The sequence below is a fragment of the Pelmatolapia mariae genome, linkage group LG5, assembly GCF_036321145.2.
Source record: "Pelmatolapia mariae isolate MD_Pm_ZW linkage group LG5, Pm_UMD_F_2, whole genome shotgun sequence".
Taxonomy (NCBI): domain Eukaryota; kingdom Metazoa; phylum Chordata; class Actinopteri; order Cichliformes; family Cichlidae; genus Pelmatolapia; species Pelmatolapia mariae.
The window spans coordinates 9,669,871-9,682,500 of NC_086231.1; the positions used below are offsets into that span (position 1 = coordinate 9,669,871).

The window sequence follows — 12,630 nt, forward strand, 5'->3', positions numbered from 1 at the left end:
AATATATATATGTAATATAAGATTAACAGCATGCAACACTAAAGTGATAATCACAGGAGTGAATCAGTAATTCTGACAAAGGCTGTTCTCAAGTTTGAGTACTTGAGATTACATTTAAACATATTATGGTATGTATTAACATATCACATAGATGTATCTGTATTAGGAAAGGGCCATGGGCTCTTTTTCAGTACCACTTTTCACATAGTGCAACTGTATTAGTACTGCACACAGCCTGAAAATTGTGCCCATTGTCTTTTTTTTTACGAAAGTTATCGATATTCAATTTATTTCTGATTAAATTTTCAGATTTCCTGTGGACTGCTTTGTTGTTGGTCTCCCTGGAAACGCCCCTGATTGCTGCAGAAGTATGAATATTGAACGCTGTAATGGTGCCACTGTGCTCTGTTCTCGATGCAACTCCAGGGTTGCCAGGCAGGCGGAGCTCTCGGTCCATTTACTCCCATGGCAGCAGCAGGGCATCGTTATTTCTCAGGGTTTTTTTTTTTCCCCTTCGTGGGATACAGACCGCTATTCTCAGATCCTGGAGCCTCAATCGAACAAGTGTGGCCCTCTGAAAAGCACCGTGGAAGCAGCGACCAGGACACGCGCTTCAAGAGGGAGGACTGAGTGGACTGCAAGCACATTTTGATGTAATTTTTGCCCACGGAAGCCAACTGCAGTAAGTAAAACTACAATGAACTTTTTTGTTTTTTTGGTCGTGTTTTCTACACATAACAGGTTGCTTTCGGAGAAACCACGTTGTCGGAGTACAAGCAGCAATGTGGGTGTTCAGCTCGTTCCCCCTCCTTTATTTAATCGTGTTTTCCCGCTGTCCATCTGCTGTGGCATTGCTGCCAGTTAATGCTTGCTGTAAAGCCATGTAAAATGATTTGTGCTGGATTATAAAAAATGTTTTTGGTCATCTGTTGCAGAGACACTGGCTCCGTATTCTATCATTTTCACTGAGATTAGGTACTTCGTTTATGAATAAAGGATTTGATGTAGCAAAATCCTTAAAGCCCCGAAAGTTACATATTGCAAAAGTTCGTTTTGTGGATGTCTGAGTATTTCAAGTATAGAGATTGCAATCGAATGCTTTCCACCACATTTGTGTGTAGTGCAGCGGAAGTGTTAGTTATTCTGTGTGCATAGAAGAGGTTGCATGAGGCAGCTTGGTGTCAGAAGCAAAACAAGTTGCCTTTTTAAAATTGTGACAGAGACAGAGAATACAGCACAATCTCTGCTGTCTGAAAACCTGCCACCACATTGATCCCCTTATTTTGATGTAATATTTTGAAGGTAATAGCTTCTATCTGTCAGCCGTTCAATTCTGAGCAGAATTAAAAACCTAATCCATGCTTTGGTGCAGCTGCCTGCTGGAATTACACATATAAGTGCCCCCGTGACCTGCCTCAAGCTTCAATAGGAGCTTAAGAAGGCTGAGAGGTGCGAAGCTGTTTGGTGCTGGGACCCCTCGCTATAGCTGACACAGGTTCGGACACACTGGAGCATCTGAATGTCTGGTGACACCATGACTGAAGCGGAAGCCAATGCGATACTGACCACTGCGCTGACAGGAATCCTGCTGGTGGCAGTTATGGCACTGCTCTGCTACTTTACCTGCAGACTGGCTGGTTCAGTGCCACTGGGTGGACCTGGCAGATTTTGAGGCTGTTAATCACCACTGGCCTGCAGCATCTGGGGAATGGTAAAATTAACAGGCTTCAATGCTACATTATTATATAACTGATTTTTTGCCTGGTTGGTGTTGAAATTTCTTTTTAGTTAACCTGGTATGTTCAGACTTACATCTTTCTTATTTGGAACCTGGGACAGATTCAAGTTTGAGCTTATTTTTGGAGGTGGTGAAATAATTGTAACTGAAGTAATTATAAGGCTGCCCCAGGTAAAGATTTCTGTGTCAAGAAGTATTAATGTTGAGGTTTTCATTCAAGGGTTGACATGTCCAGTCAATCATTTAGTGTTAATCGGCTTTGTCATGGCTCTTAAACCTCTCAGTGCCATGGAGTGCAATCCCATTAAAATGACCTTGACTATAAGCGCAGAGAAGAAAGAAGAGGGTGTGGATAATTATAGTTGAAAGCCTGACTGGCCAGGACCCATAAGGGCCCCTGTTGTGACTACTTACATTCACAGCGAGGCCTGAAGCTTAACTTCTCCAAGCTCTTCTTTTGTTTTGCCCACAAAGTGTTCAGCGGCCGAAAGCTCCACTTTTGAGCAAGTCATATCAATAATGCAAAGACATATCTTTCATTTAAGTGGCTTAGATGAAATGAACACAGATGGTTGTATTCCTCTTGTGTCACCCCCACCCCCTTGCAGCCTCCTTTTGCCTGTTTCTTCATTTGGGGAAGCTTCGGTGACAGAAAGGACTTTCATCGCAACACTTTCTTGTTATAGAAGGGTGACCAAATGTTGAAAAGACTTGGCTTCATATCAGCTTGTCTTTATTGTAAAGATCAAATAAAATAAGCAAATTCTGAGGTTCGGCTGAAAAATTAAAATGAGATTTTTTTCTCTTGCTTAACGTCTGTATTCATTGCCTATAACTCCAGTCTCCACATAACACAGAAGAAAGACAAGTGTAGCTTGCAATTAACAGCTGCACTTGGCCACATTATCATGGAGTAAATAAATATTAAACCAGTATGTCAGAGTCAGTGTATGATGAAATGACACATGCAAAATTACTAGTTTGTGCCCTTGTTCTCTTGTAGCTGTGAGACGACTGTGGCCAGGCCTCTCCAGCTTCTCAAAGTGGCATGTGGTGACTGTCTAGAGTAACGTGTCACCCGCACACACTCGACAACAGGAAGATGACAGCCCTGCTAATCATTTGCTTTTGTCTGATTTTGGGGAGCTTGGGGAAACCACAATTCCCGGGTAAGTCACTGTGTTTGTAGTCAGCTGCTAAAAAAACCCAACAAATAGAACAACAGAAACAGTCTAATGGTTTATAGTTTGACAGTAGGTGTCCAACACACACTAGGAAGGTTGAAAATCCTAAAAAGAAGCTTTTATATCAAGCTGTGTTTGGTTTAGTGTTGCCACAAAAAAAAAGTAATTTTCTGGCTTTAACATTGCTTGAAAGTGTTTTCATCTTAAATCCGATGATTATTGTTTTAAATAATGGATTGATAACTAGATAAAGATAGTTGGTTGACTATCTTGAAAGAATAAAGAAATCCCCAAATATTTAAGCTGGAGAAGCTGGAACCAATGCACCTTTGGCATTTTGTGCAGTGTCAATGCAAAATCTCAGCAGACCTGCATCTGGTGATTCCTAGGACTATCCAGATATAACCTGATTTGTTTATTGCAATACACAGAGCAAGAGAAAGATCCAAAGTTTTGGAACGCATGGGCTCAGCAAACCTTGAAGAACGCTTTGACGCTGCAAGAGCTCAATAAAAACAAAGCAAAGAATCTCATCCTCTTCCTTGGAGATGGTAAGCGACACGTCATTACAGATTTGTGGCAAGATGTTAATAAAGTTACATCAATGCCTGCAGATGAAAGGTGAAATGCAACTGCGGCTACCAAAGCATTAGCTCTTCAATAGGCTCATCACCAAAGACTTGGGGTCAGCGCAGAGCCTTGACACTTTGATAGGGTAAAAGTAATTCCATGTTGTAATTAGACTTGAACGATATTACAGAGGATTCAGTTGATCAGTAGAAGATGACTGAGATTTTTAAAATTTTTTCCAATGTGTGAGGTGAATGAATGGGAGCAAACAAAGCAAGTGTGCTGCCACTGGATCACTGGGGTTCTGTTTGTGCTGGATTCCTCGCTGGTTGCACAAAAACTTTTATCCTCCATGGGGGCCTCTGCTTTCAGCCTCTCTGTTTGCTCTATGCGCACACCATGACATTCTTGCATGCTGCTGCATTCACAGTTATGTTTGCTGGGTTATAGAATAACAGAAAACTTAATAAAATGAAAAAAAAAAAAGGTGTGCGCAATTGTTTAACTATTTAATGTTTCCCAAGAATTGAGATTACTGATTACTCTTTACCAGGAATATTACAGGATTCTGTTAAGTAACAACACTCAGCACCAAAGTCAGCTGTTTCCTCTGTGGACCTCTAAGCTAAACTACATGCAGGGCAACCTTTGACATGAATCTAACTAATAAAACCAGACCTAAGGCTAAAGCATAATAATTAGTTTTGCTCTCTATGTAGAAAACTATAAATGTGAGTTTTATGACAATGGTCACGTATGTTGGAGTGTTTGAAATGATCAATTAAGTGTTTTGAGTTCAGTTTTCTAACTGAAAATGTAAAAGATTCATCAAAATGCATTAGGAGTTATTCATGGAATTCAACACTGGCATACTATTTAGTATGTGAAACAGCATAAGAAACTTGTTAATGTGTTAAAACTTAGTATGCACCGAACAGCTTGCTATGTGCTTACTATTCCCAGGGGAATATTAAGACTTGCATGTACTGGACTGTGCTGAAATCAGTGTCCCAAAAGGCACTGCAGTGCTGAGCACATAGCAGACCATGCTGGATTGTAATCAGAGCGGCTCAGATCTTACTCCAGTACCTCTTTAAGTGTTTAAGTACATGGTGCCACTGCACAACTCTCTCGATTTGATGTGAATGCATAAAGAAATGTGTCTGGAAAGGTGTTTAGTGTCTATTTGCACGAAGCTACGCTGGACCATAGCACATATATTGAGTATGTAGAGCACATTATTATTTCTCTCTATTGTAACTACAAAAGACTCCTTCATCTCTGTGACCTAAAAAGTATCTGCTGCAAGTGTAGTTGTTTTCTTTCACCTTCTTTTTCTTTTGGTATCTGCTTTTGAAGTAATATGAATCCAGAAGAAATGTTTTGCCTATCAGCAGTCATTTTGTTCTAGGATGTCAGCTTCAACAAAAAAATGTCCATGTGCTGCAAATGAAGTACAATGAACTCTTTAATCTTTGATTTTCACAGGGTTTTCCTTTCTGTCCCTGCTGTGTCAAAATCTGTCATAAAACTCGGTGCTTTTTGCGGTTTAGGGATGGGTGTTCCCACGGTGACAGCTGCTCGCATACTGAAGGGTCAGCTGAATGGACAGAGCGGAGAAGAGACGCAGTTGGAAATGGACAAGTTCCCTTTTGTATCTTTATCCAAGGTCTGGCTAAAGTGCACTATGACACAATGTATTGATCGTGCTTTGGCTATTAATGGCTTTCAGAAAAGGCCTGGGACCGGAAACAAGGCTGTTTGGTGTGTCACATATAAGAATATACAAAAATAGGTTGATTATTTCTATCTCATTGAATCATCAATGACAATTCACTATGCAAACTATTCGTTTTAGAGTCTAGAAAATGTAAAAGGATGTAATTCTTTTAGTATTCAATTCAAAAATACCTTTAATATGCTAACCTGATAAATGTTGCTCTTCTGTGCCATAGTTCTCCATGTTTGAGAAATGCATGCTTGAAAGAAATCAGATAAGAGAGAAATTGCCTGCACTGAGTCTTAAAAAAATATTTTTCTTTCAGTAACATTCTCCAAAAATGGCAGGACATAGAAATTCTCAAGCAATTTGCTAAAGATCTGAGTATATATTTTTGACCCGTTTAGACTTAAGAGCCACAGAACTCCCAAAGGGAAGTTAGACAGTTTTGAATTGTACCATTGAATTACTGGTTCTGTTCTTTTTTTGATATGATGACAGTAAGAAAAACGAAAACCTTTTGCCCTAACTCTTTAAACTTCAAGTGTCCAAGAAGGGTCATTTATGACCCTGAATAACATTTAATGAGCCGTTATGATCATTTTAATTACCAAGTTGTTTCCTACTTTATATTTTACATAATGTTTTGACAATATTGTCTTTGATATTTTTCATTTTCCAGCTCTAAGCATTACATTGGAAACCATAATTATTTAACATTTTAGAATATTTTTCACAGATAAAGAAAGAGTATTGATGTGATGAATATAATGAGAAGCCTTCAAAATTACATTAAAATATAACCAATAGAATTATTTGTCACCCCAATAAAGTAGCTAAAATAGTTTGGTCGCTTGAGGGTTAAAAGTGTAAAAGTCTTGAGAACCACACCACAATTACTATATGTTTTCTTTCCTGTGAGCCGAGATTTCTTGTAATTTTTAAAGTGGTCATTAGAGATCTTTCTCCCGGCTTTCTCAAGAAAGATGTTTTTCCTTTGGCTGCTTTTCCACATATTTACAGTCCAGTCCTTGCACTTAACCGTGGCAACATTTAGGCATCTAGCCCAAGAAATGTGCCTACGAATGACTATTTAATGAAAAACAACTTAAAATGGTATCTTTAAACATTTTAGTACTGGCAGGCTATCACAAAAACACATGATTTGTTCACATTTCTATAGTTGAATCTATGAAAAATACCAAAGAACAACAAGATGATAACCAAAGAGCTGTTAACTGGAAGAAATTTGAGGAATCTGAAGTGAAGGAGAGTGGGAGGCCTAAAACAATATTTATTGCAAATGAACAGTATGTGTAATTCATAAGTCTTGTTCTTAAGAAATGGAACGAAAATCCAGCATAGACCTGACACATGACCTGACAGATGCAGTGGGCCTTTCAGTCTGTACTGTTCACTGAAGATAGAATGATCTCAGCGGGATGTAGCTGTCAAGAAGCCATTCTTAAGGAAGGGAAAGGCTGGGGGGATAAGGCTAAGGTATGCCAGATTACAGAAGAGCTGGACTGATAATCAGTGGCAGCAGGTCTGATGGCGTGAAGAATCAGATTTGACACTTTTGGTTCAAATAGTCTTCAGTATTTACAGAGAGAGGTGCAATAGTGAGTGTCTACAGCTACTTGTAAAATTTGGTGGAGACTCTGTCGTGGTTCTGGGCTGCATTACAGCTTGGGGATCTTGCTAAAATTGAAAGAATTATGAGAGCAGAAAAGTACAATCAGATTTTGATGCACCGTGCAACACTGTTTTTTAGCATGACAATGATACCATTAATACTGAAAGTGCAGTAAAACCATACTTTGATAAAAAAAATAACAGTGGAACATTATCAGTCATGGATTGGCCACCTCAGAGCCCAGACCTCAACATTATTGAATCAGTGTGGGATCATCTTAACGGGGAACGGAAAAAAACACAGTCAACATCCAAAGAAGAGCTTTAAATGTCCTTCAAGAAGCCTGGAGAACTATTCCTGAAGATTACTTAAAGAAATTACAAGACAGCAGCCCAAGACAAGAGACCTTCAAGCTCATTAGAATTGTAGACACTCTGGTTTACTTTTATTTGGTTTTTTTTAAATAGAGCTGTCAGTGCTCATAGTTAATGCTCAAGTTTAAACAAGTCAGATCATATTAACACAAATTCTCCTGCATTGTGTCCCTGCAGACCTACAACACCAATGCACAGGTGCCAGACAGTGCTGGCACAGCCACAGCTTACCTATGCGGGGTTAAGGCCAATGAGGGCACAGTGGGCGTGAGTGCAGCCGCTGTCCGCTCCCAGTGTAACACCACACAGGGCAATGAAGTCACCTCGATCCTTAAATGGGCAAAGGACGCAGGTAGAGTGACAACAAACTTTTCAAAAATGCAGATCATGGTAATAAGTCCATCCAGCCGTGTTAAGTACAAGGGTCAGTGGGGATTGTGTTAGGCTCGCATGTGTATTTTTTTTCTGGATGATTGAAAACCATGGACCACCACAGCGCTAACACAAAGACATAGGCAAACATTGATTCTGATATCCACAACCAGCGTAGAATCGCCAATTAACCTAACATGCGTGTCTGTGGACTAGAAAGTAAATATGCAGTTTTTTCTCTTCCCTTAAGTGGTTTCGCCTGCATAATAAGTTAAATATTGATCAGCCTAGAGAAGCATGTCTAAAGTCTCATCAGTGATTACCTTTACCAGGTATCCTACCAACAAAGCTCAGATTTTGTATTAACTTTTGCACTTCAAACACTCAACACTCACACTAGCCACCAAACAAAAAAAGGCACCACGGAAGAGGAGCCAGATGTGAGGTGTGAATGAGTGCTACAGTATGGCGGTGGTGGGGATAAGTTTAAAGCTCTTACTCAGTCTATGGTGTATGCTTAGGTTGGCTGGTCTGCTTGGTCATGTCATAGACTCAGCCACTAGTAAAGTCTTATTTATAATGCTGTTCTTGACTTAATCCCATTTTACTTACTGACTTATGTTCATCAGCGAAGTGTGGGAAGTTATTGTCCTGTAGGTCTCAGGGTTCATTATTTCTGTCTGTGAACAATAGTTCACACTGAATCAGTCGCAGAATCAGCTAAAACTTTATAAGCTGGTCTAATTTAATGAAGTTAAGGTGATTTTAAATGGCTTGGATGCAGTTGCTGTTCATCAGGCTGCAAATGTTTTGCCTTAATATTATTACCTTTGTTTCTGGCATTACAATATATACTTGTTCTGTATTGACATTGATTTCTGTGTTTTACTTTAATCACCTATACTTTACTGGTTTATGGATGGTTCACAGGTCACAGACAATAAGAGAGCCAATCATTCCTCTGGGAACATCACAGGCAGTATTTGACACCCTGTTTCCATGGCTTTTTATACCATAATTAATAATTAAGGTGTAAATTGTGTAATTTGTTTACCACTGATTCTCCCCCCCCCCAAATATAGTGGCATCCAATTTTTACCAATGCAGACACAAAACAACTGACCCATGAATTTATTCCACTGCTGCACTAAAAGGACTCACCGAACACAAAGATGGAAACATATCCTTAAAAGGTTATTTACATATCTGAGGGGTTTCTCAATATCCATGTTTGTTTACAGGAAAGTCAGTGGGCATAGTGACAACAACACGTGTCAACCATGCGACTCCTAGTGCTGCGTACGCACACTGTGTGGACAGAGACTGGTACTCTGACAATGAGATGCCAGTAGAAGCACTGCAAGCTGGCTGCAAGGATATCGCCAGACAACTGTTTGAAAACATTCCCAACATTGATGTAAGTGAAAAGTAGAGATTAAGATTAAAACTGAAGATTAATTGATCGACCGTCTGTGGACGTTATTAGCAGCTCCAGTATCCAGACTGTGGTTCGTTGGTTTATCACTTCATTCCACTCTGAAATACATTTTTTCTAACAACTGAATGATTGTCATGAAAGTCAAAGGAGTTTGCAAAGAAAAGCGTCTGGACTTCTTTAAGTTGCTTGAAGACGTTTCACCTCTCATCCGAGAAGCTTCTTCAGTTCTAAGGTCAAATGGCCGAGAGTCCCAGATTTAAACCCAGTGGGAGTATCCCCCCAAAGAGACATCAATGATCCTCTAATATCACTGATGTTTGCACTGTTCTATGATATTTCAAAAATATTCTTTATCTGTTTTTACTGTGACCAAAGAGCTGCAACACAAATGACATGCACACCAAATGAAGGAACTCTGCCTAAAACTGATAGAAATAACACTTATTATTTGAATAAATGCCTATGACGTGCCAGTGAGGTAACACGATGGTGATTGAGTCTCTTCTCTCTGTTTGTTGCAAAACTTTGTCTCTGTCAAAGTTTTGCAATATTTATACTATTTGCACGAATAAAAACGAAGCGTCTTTTGTGGCATTCCTGGATAAAATGGAAACATGTGCTACAGCTGCAGACTTTCAGTTGCACTTTCATGTGCTACCTCAGATGAAAAGCGAAATACTAAGTGGCGAAATACTTTTGTTATTGCGGGAAATACACTGTTTGTCAATGAGCAAGTACACCAATGTACACATCTACACGAAGATATTTAAAACTTTTGGAACTTTTTTAGCGTAATCTCGTACTAGTGCTTGACATGCTTGCAAAAGACCTTCTTAATCTCGCACATTTCCCTTCCTGGTTAAATAAAGCTCTTTGTTTTGAAGATTCAGATTTGCATGGATGTTAGCAATGAGCTAGAAATGTGCTTCAATATTCTCATAGAGCTTCCTCCCCTGTATGCTGCTTAATTTGAAGTTCTGGTCAGGCAAAGGAAGTTACAAATTGATAGCGTCGTTGAACATCAGCACTGTGTTTACAAGCCAACAGTAAATGTTTGATATGATGGTTTCTCACACAGGACATGTTTTTATTTGGTCCCCAAAAAAACTGTGATTAAGATTATCTATGTTTTTTTTTTTTTTAAAATCAGGTGATTATGGGTGGAGGAAGGAAGTATATGTTTCCCAAAAACATGTCGGATGTAGAGTATCCTAATATTTTGAAGCACAGTGGCACACGGAAAGATGGAAGAAACCTGGTGCAGGAGTGGGTTGACAGAATGAAGAACAAAGTAATTTTTCCTCTTTTTTTTTCTCTTTGCTCTTCTTGTTTCCTCATTTCCTCTTTATCTACCTAATTGCATTTTCATATTCTGAAATTCAAAGTGACTCCATTTGTACCACCAAAACTGTTCTGTACTTTTTTTTTTCTTTTTTTGTTGTTGCAGAAAGGACATTATGTATGGAACAAGACGCAGCTCTTATCCCTAAACCCCAACAACGTGGATTTCTTACTGGGTGAGTCTCAGTCTCGTTATGACAGTTTCATTGAAGTTTTAATAAAGAGCCATATGCGTTTGCTTTTACTGCAGGCTTATTTTCTGTGTGTAATACCTTGTTACACATTGAGCTGTGCCGTCTGGTATTCCAGGTCTCTTTGAACCTGGGGATATGACATATGACTTGGAGAGGAACACTGAGAGTGATCCTTCACTGACAGAGATGGTGGATGTGGCTATCAAGATCCTAAAGAAGAACCCCAGTGGATTTTACCTGCTTGTAGAGGGTGAGTTTGAAGCCTCTGTTATGGTTACAATTACACAGTTGTTGTTTTTTTTGTTCTTGTGCTGATTTCACCAAGACTTAGCAGACTTCTGTACGTAGTTAAGACCTCCCATTCACTCCCTTTTAACTATAAAAGGGAGTGAATGGGAGATCTGAAATATCTTCTTATTTTGAAGTGTTACTTACTACTTGAAGCACTTTTGTTAGCATTTCTCACCATTAAGAGGGGTTTATAAGTAACTTATCCTGTCTTCAGATGAAAACCATGACATGTATATTGCAGTTCAGAAAGCATGTGCCATTATATTTGACAGAATGGTATTAAGCTATTGTTTTGCCATGTATATGTACTATTTTTGCAAGGTTAGGAACTGTTTCTGTTGTTGCAACTTTTGTTATCTTACACTGTTTGAAACGTCGAGCTTCATAAATATGAAAGGATCTGCATTTGAGTCTGGTTCCATTTAAAATGCAGCTGGAGGTCAAAGTTTTGTACTAAATATCCTTTAGATATGGTATACATTGTTGTGACTGTATGTTGCAGTACTGTATATGATTTGGTCTTCATAACCAGTGTTTGGGTCATTATTTACAAAAACTAATGTTTCACACATTTCTAGTTACTTTTCTTTATAGTAATGAAGTATGTTCATTAATTACTTACTGGGAAAAGTAAATTTTACTCTCACCTTATTCCATAACATAACTTGAAATGCATTTTCATATAATTGCCAGGTAACAAAAATGTTACCTGGTGAAGTTCAGAGTTTGGCTGCTGGGCTGGCATTAACAGACACTGGACATTAACACACTAGCTAGCTCAACTTTACCGTTGTAGCTTTACCAAGTTGTCCTTTTGCGCAATAAAAGCAAACGTAATGTCTGTATCTCCACACCTCAAATCTCCGATTGCACCACCCTTTTCTTCCTCCTTATATAATAACTAACATCAGCTGATTGTAGCACAAGTGCACAAGAAGAAAAAGATATGTTTGATGTGTTTTTCTGCCTATTGTGCAGAACATTTGTAATGCAAGTACATAATTGTATCTGCAGTGCGGTTACTGAATTTAGTACGGTAACGTATTAATAACTTTTACTGAAAGACATAATGTGATTACAGTGACGCATTGCCATACCTGTCTCCTCATCAGGAAAAAATAGTTTTGTTTGTGGTTTGCTTTTGCATCCATGGAGCATGAAAACCAAATCCTGGAGAGGAAAATTCCAGCTGCATCAAACGTACAAGCTACTATTTAGTAAACTGAAACAGTATGTGAGGTATTTTTAACATTTCCAAAATCTTATTATGTACTTAAAAACTGGTTGTATACTGTTTCCAAGACAGTATTACACCATTGTGTCTGCACTGTTTGAAATTATTCGAGGTAGCTGATATTTCTGAGGTTTCCCTTTGCCAGGCATATATTATATTTTAGAATCTTATTAGTATGTAGCTCATATCAATTGAGGTCAGGTCACTTTGCAAATGTTATCCATCTTTAACCATCAGTACAGCTCTCAGGAAGTGTAGAAGCTAGTAATGAATTCATAAATGCTGAACAATAACATATATTTTGAGTACACAGAGTATACTAAGAGATTTCAGAAGCAGAGTCAGTCTCTTATTAGCTCCTAGTAAAACATTCTTCAAACCATTCATTTTACAAAGTGAAACAGGAAGAACTGAATTTGGGGGGTTAGGTCTGTTTTTCTGCTTTGTTGCCCTGTGCTAGCTTTGATTTGTTCACTTGTGCTGGATCGCCATTTGTAGTTATTGGAGAACACTTCAGTGAGCCAGAGTTTTTCTATAA

General features: G+C 38.8%; 1 protein-coding gene across 2 annotated transcripts in view; it reads left to right on the forward strand.

Moving 5' to 3' along the window:
• Positions 1-518: 518 nt before the first annotated feature.
• alpl (alkaline phosphatase, biomineralization associated) overlaps positions 519-12,630 on the forward strand; it is a 16,340-nt gene continuing 4,228 nt past the window's right edge. Inside the window, exons 1-9 of one of the 2 annotated variants that reach the window (XM_063473607.1) lie at positions 519-682; positions 2,742-2,907; positions 3,354-3,473; positions 5,046-5,161; positions 7,400-7,574; positions 8,836-9,011; positions 10,183-10,323; positions 10,480-10,549; positions 10,683-10,817. In XM_063473607.1, the coding sequence (XP_063329677.1) occupies positions 2,841-2,907; positions 3,354-3,473; positions 5,046-5,161; positions 7,400-7,574; positions 8,836-9,011; positions 10,183-10,323; positions 10,480-10,549; positions 10,683-10,817 (1,000 nt within the window). In that variant the 5' untranslated portion in view covers positions 519-682; positions 2,742-2,840. Of the gene's footprint in view, positions 683-1,428; positions 1,712-2,741; positions 2,908-3,353; positions 3,474-5,045; positions 5,162-7,399; positions 7,575-8,835; positions 9,012-10,182; positions 10,324-10,479; positions 10,550-10,682; positions 10,818-12,630 lie in introns of those variants that run through there. The other variant, XM_063473608.1, reaches the window with a different exon arrangement.